Consider the following 18720-nt stretch of genomic DNA (forward strand, 5'->3'; position numbering starts at 1 on the left):
TGATGGTGAAAGTTTTTCTTTTTCGGGCCACCCTGCCTTCGTGGGAATCGGCCAGTGTGTTAATAATATAATAATAATATGATAGAGTGGATAGAGGAGCAATGTGGCAGATGTTGCAAGTATATGGAATAGGTGGTAAGTTACTAAATGCTGTAAAGAGTTTTTATGAGGATAGTGAGGCTCAGGTTAGGGTGTGTAGAAGAGAGGGAGACTACTTCCTGGTAAAAGTAGGTCTTAGACAGGGATGTGTAATGTCACCATGGTTGTTTAATATATTTATAGATGGGGTTGTAAAAGAAGTAAATGCTAGGGTGTTCGGGAAGGGGTGGGATTAAATTTTGGGGAATCAAATTCAAAATGGGAATTGACACAGTCACTTTTTGCTGATGATACTGTGCTTATGGGAGATTCTAAAGAAAAATTGCAAAGGTTAGTGGATGAGTTTGGGAATGTGTGTAAAAGTAGAAAGTTGAAAGTGAACATAGAAAAGAGTAAGGTGATGAGGGTGTCAAATGATTTAGATAAAGAAAAATTGGATATCAAATTGGGGAGGAGGAGTATGGAAGAAGTGAATGTTTTCAGATACTTGGGAGTTGACGTGTCGGCGGATGGATTTATGAAGGATGAGGTTAATCATAGAATTGATGAGGGAAAAAAGGCGAGTGGTGCGTTGAGGTATATGTGGAGTCAAAAAACGTTATCTATGGAGGCAAAGAAGGGAATGTATGAAAGTATAGTAGTACCAACACTCTTATATGGGTGTGAAGCTTGGGTGGTAAATGCAGCAGTGAGGAGACGGTTGGAGGCAGTGGAGATGTCCTGTTTAAGGGCAATGTGTGGTGTAAATATTATGCAGAAAATTCGGAGTGTGGAAATTAGGAAAATGTGTGGAGTTAATAAAAGTATTAGTCAGAGGGCAGAAGAGGGGTTGTTGAGGTGGTTTGGTCATTTAGAGAGAATGGATCAAAGTAGAATGACATGGAAAGCATATAAATCTATAGGGGAAGGAAGGCGGGGTAGGGGTCGTCCTCGAAAGGGTTGGAGAGAGGGGGTAAAGGAAGTTTTGTGGGCAAGGGGCTTGGACTTCCAGCAAGCGTGCGTGAGCGTGTTAGATACGAGTGAATGGAGACAAATGGTACTTGGGACCTGACGATCTGTTGGAGTGTGAGCAGGGTAATATTTAGTGAAGGGATTCAGGGAAACCTGTTATTTTCATATAGTCGGACTTGAGTCCTGGAAATGGGAAGTACAATGCCTGCACTTTAAAGGAGGGGTTTGGGATATTGGCAGTTTGGAGGGATATGTTGTGTATGTTTATATGTGTATGCTTCTAAACTGTTGTATTCTGAGCACCTCTGCAAAAACAGTGATAATGTGCGAGTGTGGTGAAAGTGTTGAATGATGATGAAAGTATTTTCTTTTTGGGGATTTTCTTTCTTTTTTGGGTCACCCTGCCTCGGTGGGAGACGGCCGACTTGTTGAAAAAAAAAAAAAAAAAAAAAAAAAAAAAAAAAAAAAAAAAAATTATATTATACAGTGGACCCCCGCATAACGATTACCTCCGGATGCGACCAATTATGTAAGTGTATTTATGTAAGTGCGTTTGTACGTGTATGTTTGGGGGTCTGAAATGGACTAATCTACTTCACAATATTTCTTATGGGAACAAATTCGGTCAGTACTGGCACCTGAACATACTTCTGGAGTGAAAAAATATCGTTAACCGGGGGTCCACTGTATTATATTATATTATATATTATAGAGTAAGGTGATGAGGGTATCAAATGATTTAGATAAAGAAAAATTGGATATCAAATTGGGGAGGAGGAGTATGGAAGAAGTGAATGTTTTCAGATACTTGGGAGTTGATGTGTTGGCGGATGGATTTATGAAGGATGAGGTTAATCATAGAATTGATGAGGGAAAAAAGGCGAGTGGTGCGTTGAGGTATATGTGGCGACAAAAAAACGTTATCTATGGAGGCAAAGAAGGGAATGTATGAAAGTACAGTAGTACCAACACTCTTATATGGGTGTGAAGCTTGGTTTGTGAATGCAGCAGCAAGGAGGAGGTTGGAGGCAGTGGAGATGTCCTGTATAAGGGCAATGTTTTTTTTTTTTAAACAAGATGGCAGTCTCCCACAGAAGCAGGGTGACCCAAAAAGAAAGAAAATCCCCAAAAAGAAAATACTTTCATCATCATTCAACACTTTCACCTGTTGCAACCCCTGAATGGGTCACAATGTATATAATGTATATTACCTTTTCATATAATTTTATATTGCTTATATTTGCGATAATAGCTAAATCGTAAATATATTGCTTTATATTATTATTTGACTTAGTTATATTGTTAAGTAGGATGTAACATTCATATATTATTATATGCTCATAGTTCAAGTCTTGATTGTCTAACTACTGTAATTATCGCTTGTGGCTTGTTACTCTGCCAGCTTCTGTGTTGCTGGGCAGCAACTGTCCACAGAGCTATCACGTCATCGAGGAGGGGTGTTCACACCTCGCCTGGAGTAGTCAGTCTGGGCTAGACTCTCTTGGTGGTTGGACGTATTCCTGACAAGACGTGCCTAACTCTCCCTTATTGGCAGATCGTCTCTGTAGCTTTCTTGTGGGTTCTGTAGAACTCTGTTCACAGAACATTGTCTAGACTTAGTGATTTTTGACGTTGTACTGAGGCTGAGTGTCGAATAGACACTCTGAGCAACTCAGATCCTGAGCTGTAGCTTCTGACCTAATTTGTAGTGGTATCTGTGTACTGTCACAGTCGGGGATTTTCTTATGCTGAACTTAGATTCAGTAGTATGGGAGTTTTGTGACTTTTGTGGAGGATCTGCAGATGGTGCATACTTAGTGTCGTTATATTATCTCCTTGATCCTGATTCTGTGTCGCAGTTGCTTGTTATATTGCTATTGGGCTTAGCGGTCGTTTATTGTTCAAGCAAGCTGTTCTGATGGCCAGGTGGTCAAGAAGTTAGATTATGTGAGGACTTTGTCAGATACTGGTTTAAGTCTAGTCGAGTCATGAGACATAGCGAACTACTTAGAGCACTTACACACAAAACTTATTTGTGTATATATATATATATATATTTTTTTTTTTTCAACAAGTCGGCCGTCTCCCACCGAGGCAGGGTGACCCAAAAAAAAGAAAGAAAATCCCCAAAAAGAAAATACTTTCATCATCATTCAACACTTTCACCACACTCACACATTATCACTGCTTTTGCAGAGGTGCTCAGAATACAACAGTTTAGAAGCATATATGTATAGAGATACACAACATATCCCTCCAAACTGCCAATATCCCAAACCCCTCCTTTAAAGTGCAGGCATTGTACTTCCCATTTCCAGGACTCAAGTCCGACTATATGAAAATAACCGGTTTCCCTGAATCCTCTCACTAAGTATTACCCTGCTCACACTCCAACAGATCTTCAGGTCCCAAGTACCATTCGTCTCCATTCACTCCTAACACGCTCACGCACGCTTGCTAGAAGTCCAGGCCAATCGCCCACAAAACCGCCTTTACCCCCTCTCTCCAACCCTTTCGAGGACGACCCCTACCTCGCCTTCCTTCCCCTATAGATTTATATGCTTTCCATGTCATTCTACTTTGATCCATTCTCTCTAAATGACCAAACCACCTCAACAACCCCTCTTCTGCCCTCTGGCTAATACTTTTATTAACTCCACACCTTTTCCTAATTTCCACACTCCGAATTTTCTGCATAATATTTACACCACACATTGCCCTTAGACAGGACATCTCCACTGCCTCTAACCGTCTCCTCGCTGCTGCATTTACCACCCAAGCTTCACACCCATATAAGAGTGTCGGTACTACTATACTTTCATACATTCCCTTCTTTGCCTCCATAGATAACGTTTTTTGACTCCACATATACCTCAACGCACCACTCACCTTTTTTCCCTCATCAATTCTATGATTAACCTCATCCTTCATAAATCCATCTGCTGACACGTCAACACCCAAGTATCTGAAAACATTCACTTCTTCCATACTCCTCCTCCCCAATTTGATATCCAATTTTTCTTTATCTAAATCATTTGATACCCTCATCAGCTTACTCTTTTCTATGTTCACTTTCAACTTTCTACCTTTACACACACTCCCAAACTCATCCACTAACCTCTGCAATTTTTCTTTAGAACCTCCCATAAGCACAGTATCATCAGCAAAAAGCAACTGTCAATTCCCATTTTGAATTTGATTCCCCATAATTTAATCCCACCCTCTCCCGAACACCCTAGCATTTACTTCTTTTACAACCCCATCTATAAACATATTAAACAACCATGGTGACATTACACATCCCGAAGACCTACTTTAACTGGGAAGTAGTCTCTCTCTTTTCTACACACCCTAACCTGAGCCTCACTATCCTCATAAAAACTCTTTACAGCATTTAGTAACTTACCACCTATTCCATATACTTGCAACATCTGCCACATTGCTCCTCTATCCACTCTATCATAGGCCTTTTCTAAATCCATAAATGCAATAAAAACTTCCCTACCTTTATCTAAATACTGTTCACATATATGCTTCAATGTAAACACTTGATCTACACATCCCCTACCCACTCTGAAACCACCTTGCTCATTTGCAATCCTACATTTTGTCTTACCTGTAATTCTTTCAATTATAACCCTACTGTACACTTTTCCTGGTATACTCAGTAAACTTATACCTCTATAATTTTTACAATCTCTTTTGTCCCCTTTCCCTTTATATAAAGGGACTATACATGCTCTCTGCAAATCCCTAGGTACCTTCCCCTCTTTCATACATTTAATTAAACAAAAATACCAACCTCTCCAACACTCTATCCCCCCCCCCTTGCTTTTAACATTTCTGTCATGATCCCGTCAGTTCCAGCTGCTTTACCCTCTTTCATTCTACGTAATGCCTCACGCACCTCCCCCACACTCACATCCTGTTCTTCTTCACTCCTAAAAGATGGTATACCTCCCTGGCCAGTGCATGAAATTACCGCCTCCCTTTCTTCCTCAACATTTAAAAGTTCCTCAAAATATTCTCGCTATCTACCCAAAACCTCCATCTCCCCATCTATTAACTCCCCTACTCTGTTTTGAACTGACAAATCCATTCATTCTCTAGGCTTTCTTAACTTGTTTAACTCCATTCATTAAAATTTCTTGACAGTGCCTCTGCCACTCTATCATCTGCTCTCCTTTTGCACTCTCTCACTGCTCTCTTCACCTTTCTTTTACTCTCCATATACTCTACTCTTCTTATAACGCTTCTGCTTTGTAAAAAAACTCTCATAAGCTAACTTTTTCTCATTTATCACACCCTTTACTTCATCATTCCACCAATCACTCCTCTTTCCTCCTGCACCCACCCTCCTATAACCACAAACTTCTGCCCCACATTTTAATACTGCATTTTAAAACTATTCCAACCCTCTTCAACCCCCCCCCCCCATTACTCACAATTGCACCAGCCCACCCTTCTGCCAATATTTGCTTATATCTCACCCGAACTTCCTCCTCCCTTAGTTTATGCACTTTCACCTCCCTCTTGCTTGTTGTTGCCATTTTTCCTCTTTTCCCATCTACCTCTTACTATAAATGTAGCTACAACTAAATAATGATCTGATATATCAGTTGCCCCTCTATAAACATGTACATCCTGGAGCCTACCCATCAACCTTTTATCCACGAATACATAATCTAACAAACTACTTTCATTATGTGCTATATCATACCTTGTATATTTATTTATCCTCTTCTTCATTAAATATGTATTACTTATTACCAAACCTCTTTCTACACATAGCTCAATTAAAGGCTCCCCATTTTCATTTACCCCTGGCACCCCAAATTTACCTACTACTCCCTCCACAACATTTTTGCCCGCTTTAGCATTGAAATCCCCAACCACCATTACTCTCACACTTTGTTCAAAACTCCCCACGCATTCACCCAACATCTCCCACAATCTCTCTCTCTCTCTCTCTCTACACTTCTCTCTCCTCCAGGTGCATATACACTTACTATAACCCACTTTTCACATCCATAACTTATCCTTCAACATTATTGCTACTCTTCCTATAGCTCTAACTCTGACCTAATCCCATTTATTCCTCTCCACTGAAACTCTCCTACCCCCTTCGGCTTTGTTTCACTTAAAGCCAGGACATCCAGCTTCTTCTCATTCATAACATCCACAATCATCTATTTATCATTTGCACACCATCCATGCACATTCAGACTTCCCACTTTGACAATATTCTTCCTCCTATTCTTTTTAGCAATTACATGAAAAGGGGTTACTAGCCCATTGTTCCCGGCATTTTAGTTGACTTTTACAACACACATGGCTTAGGGAGGAAAGATTCTTATTCCACTTCCCCATGGATATAAAAGGAAAAGTAATAAGACCAAGAACTATTAAGATAAAATCAAAGAAAACTCAGATGAGCGTGTATAACTGAACATGTACATGTAAGTGTAGTGTGACCTAAGTGTAAGTAGAAGTAGCAAGACGTACCTGTAATCTTTCATATTTATGAGACAGACAAAAGACACCAGCAATCCTACCATCATGTAAAACAATTACAGGCTTTCGTTTCACACTCACTTGGCAGGACGGTAGTACCCCCATGGGTGGTTGCTTGTGTGGTGTAAATATTATGCAGAAAATTCGGAGTGTGGAAATTAGGAGAAGGTGCGGAGTTAATAAAAGTATTAGTCAGAGGGCTGAACAGAGGTTGCTGAGGTGGTTTGGTCATTTAGAGAGAATGGATCAAAGTAGAATGACATGGAGAGCATATAAATCTGTAGGGGAAGTAAGGCGGGGTAGGGGTCGTCCTCGAAAACCTTGGAAGGAAGGGGTAAGGGAGGTTTTGTGGGCAAGGGGCTTGGACTTCCAGCATGCGTGCATGAGCATGTTCGATAGGAGTGAATGGAGATGAATGGTATTTGGGACCTGACGATCTGTTGGAGTGTGAGGAGGGTAATATTTAGTGAAGGGATTCAGGGAAACTGGTAATTTTTATATAGCCGGACAGGAGTCCTGGAAATGGGAAGTACAATGTCTGCACTCTAAAGGAGGGGTTCGGGATATTAGCAGTTTGGAGGGATATGTTATGTATCTTTTTACGTATATGCTTCTAAACACTTCTGAGCACCTTTGCAAAAACAGTGATTATGTGTGAGAGAGGTGAAAGTGTTGAATGATGATGAAAGTATTTTTTGGGGGGGATTTTCTTTCTTTTTGGGTCACCCTGCCTCGGTGGGAGACGGCCGACTTGTTAAAAAAAAAAATTATTATTATTATACGTATTATATTTCGTTACACATATAATTATACTATTATCATTATTATACGAACTTTTTTTTTTTCAACAAACCAGCCGTATCCCACCAAGGCAGGGTGTCCCAAAAAGAAAAATGGAAGTTTCTCTTTTTAAATTCAGTAATTTATACAGGAGAAGGGGTTACTAGGCTCTTGCTCCTGGCATTTTAGTCGCCTCTTACAACACGCATGGCTTACGGAGGAAGAATTCTGTTCCGCTTCCCCATGGAGATAAGAGTAAATAAACAAGAACAAGAACTAGAAAGAAAACAGAAGAAAACCCAGAGGGGTGTATATATATATATATATATATGCCTGTGCATGTATGTGTAGTGTGACCTAAATGTATGTAGAAGAAGCAAGACGTACCTGATATCTTGCATGTTTACGAGACACAAAAGACACCAGCAATCCTTTCTTCTTTCAACACATCGGCCGTATCCCACTGAGGCGGGGTGGCCCAAAAGGAAAAACGAAAGTTTTCCCTTTTACATTTAGTAATATATACAGGAGAAGGGGTTACTAGCCCTTGCTCCTGGCATTTTAGTTGCCTCTTACAACACGCATGGCTTACAGAGGAAGAACTCTGATCCACTTCGCCATGGAGATAACAGGAAATAAAGAAGAACAAGAACTAGTAAGAAAATAGAAGAAAACCCAGAGAGGTGTGTGTATATATATACGTATATACTTGTACATGTATGTGTAGTGTGACCTAAGTGTAAGAGGAAGTAGCAAGACGTACCTGAAATCTTGCATGTTTATGAGACAGAAAAAAGACACCAGCAATCCTACCATCATGTAAAACAATTACAGGCTTTCGTTTTACACTCACTTGGCAGGACAGTAGTACCTGCCTTGGTGGTTGCTGTCTACCAACCTACTACCTAAATTATTACTATTATTACATTATATCGTTATACTCTTATTATTATACGTATTTTTATACATATTATTATTACTATATAAATAATTTGTAATTTTTATTCACAGAAAAAATAGAAGATTTACTGTTATGCAGACTACTGCCTTATTGTAATAATTGTATAAATAATGTCAACCCATTCACAACTGCTTATTGGAATGGACAGTGACATCATTTGTTTACTCTTGAACATACCCAAAGAATTGAACATTTCTCCTACTTTGAGCTCAATTTCAAGGTACTTTTCGTCGTGAAAGCAATCAAAATCATATCTATTTCTGTAATATACCTTCCATTCTATCAAATGAGACCAAAAATAAAACGAAAATACAACCATAAAAATACAAAAATATCGTGAAGGTGTAATATCAGTATGGATTTTTCAACACGTCAGCCGCCTCCCACCGAGGCAGGGTGGCCCAAAAAAGAAACTCTTTCACCATCATTCACACAATCACTAAAAGTGTTGAATGATGATGGAAGTGTTTCTTTCTTTTCTGGGTCGCCCTACCTCAGTGGGAGACAGCTGAAGTGTCGAAATATCAATATAAATAAATATTAAGTCAGGTGGAATTAATAGCCATCTATCAGTAATTAACTTTTTTACCTCAATATATTTCTCATGGTTGTCAGTGTGTGAGGTGTGATCATCCAGCTTCAGGGTGTCCACGCCACTCAACACAACCTGAACATTCTCTTCACGCTCACCATCATCGTCAGAAGAGTTACCATTAAGCTGTAATGTATGTATTTATCAAGGCATGATTCCCCACTTCTCAATAATCTACAAAACGACAAAGGCTTTGCAGTTTTTTAAGAACATTAAAATGAAAAGGAAATAATATATGCAAAGCTACAGAAAAGATGTGCAATATATGCAAGGATACAGAATAGAGACTTGCAACTACCACATGATAAATATCTGATGCCATGTTGTGATATTAAGGTTTATTGGTGTATTCTGTACAATGTACATATGCAAGCTCAACTAAACTTATTAGGCTCACTATACACTTCATGAACGATACAGTATACCATTTTATATAAAAGCAAACATTATGAAAAATTTGTACTATTCACCTGAACAAACTAGAAAGAGTATTAAACCTTAGAGCAATCATATCTAGACTTACTTGTTTCTTCTGATTGTGATTCCTGCAATGATTTTTGTTAAGATTATTCCTCATGTTGGCTACATGTTCACGGTAGGCAACACTGTATATACCAAACTGGCACTTCTTGTTTAAGTTTTGGTTTTTATTACGCCCTCGGAATATATCACCCTCAAGCCATAGTGACGACTGCTTACTGTGTCAATACAGGAAAAGAAATCATATTCTCAACATAATACATTTTATGCACTGGCTTCACATGCACATGAATAAAATATATAACTGCACAAAACTTCTCCTCTGGTACTAGTAATCTCAGAAAATAAGAGTACCAGAACTACAGAACTGTGTGTAGTATATGATTTCTGGAAAATAAGAAATTTTTTTCTAAGCTATATACAATGATCAAATGAATAATCTACAGTACATTAATATTACATTATAAGATCTGTATATTATACCTGGAGAGGGTTCCGGGGGTCAATGCCCCCATGGCTTGGTCTGTGACCAGCCCTAATAGTGGATAAGTGCCTGATCAACCAGGCTGTTACTGTTAGCCGCATGCAACCTGACATATGAACCACAGCCCGGCTGGTCAGGCACCGACTTTAGATGCATGTCCATTACCTGCTTGAAGACAGTCAGGGGTCTATTGGTAATCCCCTTTATGTATGCTGGGAGGCAGTTGAACAGTCTTCGGCCCCTCACACTTATTGTGTTGTCTCTTATCGTGCTAGTGGCACCCATGCTTTTCATTGGGGGGATGTAGCATCGTCAGCTGAGCCTTTTGCTTTCATAGGGAATGATTTTCGTGTGCAAGTTTGGTACTAATCCCAATAGGATTTTCCAAGTGTAAATAATCATGACTCTCTCCCGCCTGCATGATAGGAAGTACAGGTTGAGGAACTTCAAGCGTGCCCAGTAACTGAGGTGTTTTATCGCAGTTGTGTGTGCCATGAAGGTTCTCTGTACATTATCTAGTTCAGCAATTTCACCTGCCTTGAAAGGTGCTGTTAGTGTGCAGTAATATTCCAGCCTAGATAGAACAAGTGATCTGAAGAGTGTCATCATGGGCTTAGCATACCTAGTTTTGAAGGTTCTCATTATCCATTCTGTCGTTTTTCTAGCAGATGCAATTGATACAATGTTATGGTCATGGAAGGTGAGATCCTCTGACATGATCACTCCCAGGTCTTTTACATTTGTTTTTTTGCTCTATTGTGTGGTTGGAATTTGTTTTATACTCCAAAGTAGTTTTAATAATGTACAATGGAACCCCGAATATCGGCCATAATCCGTTCCTAAATTTGAAAAGGCCTAAATTCGAAGCAATATTTTCCCTAAGAATAAATGTGAAGCGATTCAGGGAAACCAGTTATTTTTATATAGCCGGACTTGAGTACTGGAAATTGGAAGTACAATGCCTACACTTTAAAGGAGGGGTTTGGGATATTGGCAGTTTGGAGGGATATGTTATATATCTTTATACGTATATGCTTCTAAACTGTTGTATCTGGGCACCTGTGCAAAAACAGAGTATGTATGAGTGAGGTGAAAGTGTTGAATGATGATGAAAGTATTTTCTTTTTGGGGATTTTCTTTCTTTTTGGGTCACCCTGCCTCGGTGTGAGATGGCCGACTTCTTGTTGAGAAAAGAAAAAAAAAGTAAGTTTCAGACACCCAAAAATATTAACAAAAAATAAATTTTTGAAAGATTAGTTACAGTTTTACATACACGAAACAATGAGAACTAAATAAAATAAATAAATGAACATTTAAATCACTATGACGTACCTTTATTTAAGACCCTTGTTGGCTTATGGAAGACAGGGAGGAGGAGAGAGGTAGGACTGATTGTTTGGAAGGGGAAGCCCCCCCCCTCCATAAGGACTTCAGGTATCAAAGCTCTCTATAGGGTTACTTCCCTCCCTGCCTGCTACACTCCCTGCATGCCTGCTACACTCCCTGCTTGCCTGTTACACACCATGCCTCCCTGCTACACTCCCTGTCTCCCTTCCACACTCCCTCCCTTCCTGCTACACTCCCTGCCTCCCTTTCACAGCATATGTGTAAAGAACCTAGGATGACTCAAAAAAGTCAAGAGTGACTTATTTCTATTGGGGTCCTGCCTCCCCACTACACTCCCTGCCTCCCTGCTAAACTCCCTTTTGCAACATTAGCTTCCTTGATTTCCCAGCTACACTCCTTCCTCCATGCTATACTCATAAGAACATAATAAAGGAGGAACACTGCAGCAGGCCTGTTGGCCCATACCAGGTAGGTCCTTCACAATCCATCCCTATAACAAAACATTTGCCCAATCCAATTTTCAAGGCCACCCAAGAAATAAGCTCTGATAACTATCCACTCATATGCAAGTCCCACTCAAATCCAACCCCTCTCACTCATGTATTTATCCAACCTAAATTTCAAACTACCAAAGGTTTTAGCCTCAATAACCCAACTAGGAAGACTGTTCCACTCATCCACTACCCTATTTCCAAACCAATACTTTCCTACATCCTTTCTAAATCTAAACTTGTCCAATTTGAATCCATTACTGCGAGTTCTCTCTTGAGGAGATATCCTCAAGACCTTATTTATATCCCCTTTATTAATACCCATCTTCCACTTATACACTTCAATTATGTCTCCCCTCATTCTTTGTCTAACAAGTGAATGTAATTTAACCCTTTCAGGGTCCAGAGGCCAAATTTCAAGGTGAACACCAGTGTCCAAGAATTTTCAAAAAATAATTTTGTTATTTTTTCTTATGAAATGGTAGAAAATCTTTTTCTGAAGGTAATAAAACAAAAAGTACGAAACTTGATGGAAAATTGACAAAATTAAACTCGCGCGAGTTTTGATGTGTCGGCGATATTGCCGAATTTGACTCCCATTTTAGGCCAATTACATTATTCCAGTCAACCAAATTCTTAGCTATTTCACTAGTATTACTAATATTCTATCGATTGAGCACAAGAAATCGCCAATTCAACTGTTTCAACTACAAAATAAAGTGATTGGAAATTGGTAATTTGACCAATTTAGTGAAAAGTTCAAAATATTCCAATTTCAAAATAGGGTCCAGAATAAACAATGCAGGCATTCCTGGCACTAAGCTAACATTTCCTCTGTTCATTAGTTACGTTTTCAGGCTTTACAAATGAATTCCATTTTGATTTTTAATGATGACACTGTGCTCTTGGGTGATTCTGAAGAGAAGCTGCAGAGATTGGTGGATGAATTTGGTAGGGTGTGCAAAAGAAGAAAATTAAAGGTGAATACAGGAAAGAGTAAGGTTATGAGGATAACAAAAAGATTAGGTGATGAAAGATTGAATATCAGATTGGAGGGAGAGAGTATGGAGGAGGTGAACGTATTCAGATATTTGGGAGTGGACGTGTCAGCGGATGGGTCTATGAAAGATGAGGTGAATCATAGAATTGATGAGGGAAAAAGAGTGAGTGGTGCACTTAGGAGTCTGTGGAGACAGAGAACTTTGTCCTTGGAGGCAAAGAGGGGAATGTATGAGAGTATAGTTTTACCAACGCTCTTATATGGGTGTGAAGCATGGGTGATGAATGTTGCAGCGAGGAGAAGGCTGGAGGCAGTGGAGATGTCATGTCTGAGGGCAATGTGTGGTGTGAATATAATGCAGAGAATTCGTAGTTTGGAAGTTAGGAGGAGGTGCGGGATTACCAAAACTGTTGTCCAGAGGGCTGAGGAAGGGTTGTTGAGGTGGTTCGGACATGTAGAGAGAATGGAGCGAAACAGAATAACTTCAAGAGTGTATCAGTCTGTAGTGGAAGGAAGGCGGGGTAGGGGTCGGCCTAGGAAGGGTTGGAGGGAGGGGGTAAAGGAGGTTTTGTGTGCGAGGGGCTTGGACTTCCAGCAGGCATGCGTGAGCGTGTTTGATAGGAGTGAATGGAGACAAATGGTTTTTAATACTTGACGTGCTGTTGGAGTGTGAGCAAAGTAACATTTATGAAGGGATTCAGGGAAACCGGCAGGCCGGACTTGAGTCCTGGAGATGGGAAGTACAGTGCCTGCACTCTGAAGGAGGGGTGTTAATGTTGCAGTTTAAAAACTGTAGTGTAAAGCACCCTTCTGGCAAGACAGTGATGGAGTGAATGATGGTGAAAGTTTTTCTTTTTCGGGCCACCCTGCCTTGGTGGGAATCGGCCAGTGTGATAATAAAAAAATAAAAATAATAATGAATTTTTATTCAAACGAAAAAATAGAAGATTTACTGTCATGCAATATTGTAATAATAATATCAGCACATTTGTGAACATATATTAGACACACCAGCTGGCGTGTATTAGACGTGTGAGGTCATTTGTTTACTCTTGAACATATGCAAAAATTTAACATTTCTGCTACTTTGAGCTCAGTTTCAAGCCATTTTCAGTACTAAAACCAATCAAAATCATCTCTATTTCTGTAATATATCTTCCATTCTATCAAATGAAACCAAGAAATCACAAATATAACTATAAAAAACATACGAAAAAACACTGCAAAATTGCTATTTTAATCGAAAATGACAGTATCAGTTTTTTCTCATTATGCACTGTGTGCTGCAGGATTTGTTTTATGTAGTGCACACATACCACATAGATGTATTCTCTCATATCTAGGCCCAAATTTACTGCTCACAGCTTATCAGAGTGAGCTGAGCTCATGGCGTAGATCTACGGTTTGAACCCTCAACGTAAAGCCGTAGATCTACGGCACGGACCCTGAAAGGGTTAAGGGTCCTCAATCTTTCTTCATAAGGAAGACTTCTAATGCTATGTATTAATTTAGTCATTCTACGCTGAATGTTTTCTAACGAATTTATGTCCAGTCTGTAATATGAAGACAAGAACTGAGATGCATAATCTAGGCGAGGCCTTACAAATGATGTATAAAGCTGTAATATAACCGCTGAACTTCTGTTTCCTACACTTCTTGATAAAAATCCCAGTAAAAATTTGCCTTATTATGTACGCTTAGGCATTGCTGTTTTGGTTTCAGGCTATTGCTTATCATAACCCCCAAGTCCTTTTTGCAATCTGTATGGCTAAGTTCTACATTATTTAACTTATAAGTGCTAGGGTTATGGACACTTCCGAGCTTCAGAACCTTGCATTTATCTACATTGAACTGCAACTGCCACTTTTCTGACCAGCTACTGAGTTTGTCTAAATCCTCCTGAAGTTCCCTGATATCTACATTTGAATCAATTATCCTAACTATCTTTGTGTCTTGCTACTTCTACTTACACTTAGGTCACACTACACATACATGTACACATTTATTCATACACACTCATCTGAGTTTTCTTTGATTTTATCTTAATAGTTCTTGGTCTTATTAATTTTCCTTTTATATCCATGGGGAAGTGGAATAAGAATCTTTCCTCCGTAAGCCATGCGTGTTGTAAAAGTCAACTAAAATGCCGGGAACAATGGGCTAGTAACCCCTTTTCCTGTAAAGATTACTAAAAAGAATAAGAAGAAGAAAATTGTCAAAGTGGGAAGTCTGAATGTGCGTGGATGTTGTGCAGATGATAAGAAAGAGATGATTGTGGATGTTATGAATGAGAAGAAGCTGGATGTCCTGGCTTTAAGTGAAACAAAGCTGAAGGGGGTGGGAGAGTTTCAGTGGAGAGGAATAAATGGGATTAGGTCAGGGGTTTCAAATAGAGTTAGAGCTAAAGAAGGAGTTGCAATAATGTTGAAGGATAAGCTATGGCAGGAAAAGAGGGACTATAAATGTATTAATTCAAGGATTATGTGGAGTAAAATAAAGATTGGATGTGAAAAGTGGGTTATAATAAGCGTGTATGCACCTGGAGAAGAGAGAAGTGTAGAGGAGAGAGAGAGATTTTGGAAAATGTTGAGTGAATGCGTGGGGAGTTTTGAATCAAGTGTGAGAGTAATGGTGGTTGGGGATTTCAATGCTAAAGTGGGTAAAAATGTTATGGAGGGAGTAGTAGGTAAATTTGGGGTGCCAGGGGTAAATGTAAATGGGGAGCCTTTAATTGAGCTATGTGTAGAAAGAAATTTGGTAATAAGTAATACATATTTTATGCAAAAGAGGATAAATAAATATACAAGGTATGATGTAGCACGTAATGAAAGTAGTTTATTAGATTATGTATTGGTGGATAAAAGGTTGATGGGTAGGCTCCAGGATGTACATGTTTACAGAGGGGCAACTGATATATCGGATCATTATTTAGTTGTAGCTACAGTTAGAGTAAGAGGTAGATGGGAAAAGAGGAAGGTGGCAACAACAAGTAAGAGGGAGGTGAAAGTGTATAAACTAAGGGAGGAGGAAGTTTGGGTGAGATATAAGCAACTATTGGCAGAAAGGTGGGATAGTGCAAAGATGAGTAATGGGGGGGTTGAAGAGGGTTGGAATAGTTTTAAAAATGCAGTATTAGAATGTGGGGCAGAAGTTTGTGGTTATAGGAGGGTGGGTGCAGGAGGAAAGAGGAATGATTGGTGGAATGATGAAGTAAAGGGTGTGATAAAAGAGAAAAAGGTAGCTTATGAGAGGTTTTTACAAAGCAGAAGTGTTATAAGAAGAGCAGAATATATGGAGAGTAAAAGAAAGGTAAAGAGAGTGGTGAGAGAGTGCAAAAGGAGAGCAGATGATAGAGTGGGAGAGGCACTGTCAAGAAATTTTAATGAAAATAAGAAAAAATTTTGGAGTGAGTTAAACAAGTTAAGAAAGCCAAGGGAAAATATGGATTTGTCAGTTACAAACAGAGTAGGGGAGTTAGTAGATGGGGAGATGGAGGTATTAGGTAGATGGCGAGAATATTTTGAGGAACTTTTAAATGTTAAGGAAGAAACAGAGGCAGTAATTTCATGCACTGGTCAGGGAGGTATACCATCTTTTAGGAGTGAAGAAGAGCAGAATGTAAGTGTGGGGGAGGTATGTGAGGCATTACGTAAAATGAAAGGGGGTAAAGCAGCTGGAACTGATGGGATCATGACAGAAATGTTAAAAGCAGGGGGGGATATAGTGTTGGAGTGGTTGGTACTTTTGTTCAATAAATGTATGAAAGAGGGGAAGGTACCTAGGGATTGGCGGAGAGCATGTATAGTCCCTTTATATAAAGGGAAAGGGGAGAAAAGAGACTGTAAACATTATAGAGGAATAAGCTTACTGAGTATACCAGGAAAAGTGTACGGTAGGGTTATAATTGAAAGAATTAGAGGTAAGACAGAATGTAGGATTGTGGATGAGCAAGGAGGTTTCAGAGTGGGTAGGGGATGTGTAGATCAAGTGTTTACATTGAAGCATATATGTGAACAGTATTTAGATAAAGGTAGGGAAGTTTTTATTGCATTTATGGATTTAGAAAAGGCATATGATAGAGTGGATAGAGGAGCAATGTGGCAGATGTTGCAAGTATATGGAATAGGTGGTAAGTTATTAAATGCTGTAAAGAGTTTTTATGAGGATAGTGAGGCTCAGGTTAGGGTGTGTAGAAGAGAGGGAGACTATTTCCCGGTAAAAGTAGGTCTTAGACAGGGATGTGTAATGTCACCATGGTTGTTTAATATATTTATAGATGGGGTTGTAAAGGAAGTAAATGCTAGGGTGTTCGGGAGAGGGGTGGGATTAAATTTTGGGGAATCAAATTCAAAATGGGAATTGACACAGTTACTTTTTGCTGATGATACTGTGCTTATGGGAGATTCTATAGAAAAATTGCAAAGGTTAGTGGATGAGTTTGGGAATGTGTGTAAAGGTAGAAAGCTGAAAGTGAACATAGAAAAGAGTAAGGTGATGAGGGTGTCAAATGATTTAGATAAAGAAAAATTGGATATCAAATTGGGGAGGAGGAGTATGGAAGAAGTGAATGTTTTCAGATACTTGGGAGTTGACGTGTCGGCGGATGGATTTATGAAGGATGAGGTTAATCATAGAATTGATGAGGGAAAAAAGGTGAGTGGTGCGTTGAGGTATATGTGTAGTCAAAAAACGTTATCTATGGAGGCAAAGAAGGGAATGTATGAAAGTATAGTAGTACCAACACTTTTACAGTGGACCCCCGCATAACGATGGCATCACATAGCGATTTTTCCGCATACCGATTACTTTTATCGCAAAATTTTTGCCGCTCATACTGATTAAAAACCCGCTTACCGATTTTCGTCCGAGACGCGTCCAATGTGCCCTCAGCCAGCCTCACATGTGCCGGCCGTCCCATTGTTTACCAGCCAGCCTCCGCGGTAACATCCAAGCATACACTCGGAATATTTCGTATTATTACAGTGTTTTCGGTGCTGTTTCTGGAAAATAAGTGACCATGGGCCCCAAGAAAGCTTCTAGTGCCAACCCTGTGGTAAAAAGGGTGAGAATTAGTATGGAAATTAAGAAAGATTTTGAAGGGTTTGGGGCTAACCCTGAGAAGCCTATGCCAGTTGTGGAATCCATTGTGCCTACTTCAAAGATTAAGGAAATGTGTGCACAGTGGGTTGAACTGCAAACCTTTATAGATGAAAATCACCCTGACACAGCTGTTGCAAGCCGTGCTGGTGACTATTTCAATGACAATGTTGTGGCCCATTTTAGACAAATCGTAAAGGAACGGGAGGTACAGAGCTCTATGGACAGATTTGTTGTGCGACAGAGGTCCAGTGACTCTCAAGCTGGTGCTAGTGGCATTAAAAGAAGAAGGGAAGTAACCCCGGAAAAGGACTTGCTACCTCAAGTCGTAATGGAAGGGGATTCCCCTTCTAAACAGTAAGAAGATAATGCTCTCCCCTCCTCCCATCCCATCAATCATCACCAGATCTTCAATAAAAGTGTCATGTAATTGTGCATGCCTTTTTCAGTTTGTGTGTATTAAAATTAACATTTCATGTGGTAAAAAAAAATTTTTTTCATACTTTTGGGCGTCTTGCACAGATTAATTTTATTTCCATTATTTCTTATGGGGAAAATTCATTCGCATAACGATTATTTCGCATAACAATTATCCCTCTTGCACGGATTAAAATCGTTAACCGGGGGTCCACTGTATATGGGTGCGAAGCTTGGGTGGTAAATGCAGCAGCGAGGAGACGGTTGGAGGCAGTGGAGATGTCCTGTTTAAGGGCAATGTGTGGTGTAAATATTATGCAGAAAATTCGGAGTGTGGAAATTAGGATAAGGTGTGGAGTTAATAAAAGCATTAGTCAGAGGGCAGAAGAGGGGTTGTTGAGGTGGTCTGGTCATTTAGAGAGAATGGATCAAAGTAGAATGACATGGAAAGCATATAAATCTATAGGGGAAGGAAGGCGGGGTAGGGGTCGTCCTCGAAAGGGTTGG

The 18720-nt window shown here is 39.6% G+C and overlaps 1 protein-coding gene across 1 annotated transcript in view; it reads right to left on the minus strand.

Annotated features, from left to right (window-relative positions):
• LOC128686525 (dual specificity protein phosphatase CDC14B) overlaps positions 1–18720 on the minus strand; it is a 107332-nt gene that overhangs the window by 25060 nt on the left and 63552 nt on the right. Inside the window, exons 6-7 of the mRNA XM_070080474.1 lie at positions 9421–9595; positions 8895–9023 (exon numbers count right to left, since the gene is read on the minus strand). Coding sequence (XP_069936575.1) covers positions 8895–9023; positions 9421–9595 — 304 coding nt within the window. The remainder of the gene's footprint in view (positions 1–8894; positions 9024–9420; positions 9596–18720) is intronic.

The sequence above is a fragment of the Cherax quadricarinatus genome, unplaced genomic scaffold, assembly GCF_038502225.1.
Source record: "Cherax quadricarinatus isolate ZL_2023a unplaced genomic scaffold, ASM3850222v1 Contig501, whole genome shotgun sequence".
Taxonomy (NCBI): Eukaryota; Metazoa; Arthropoda; class Malacostraca; order Decapoda; family Parastacidae; genus Cherax; species Cherax quadricarinatus.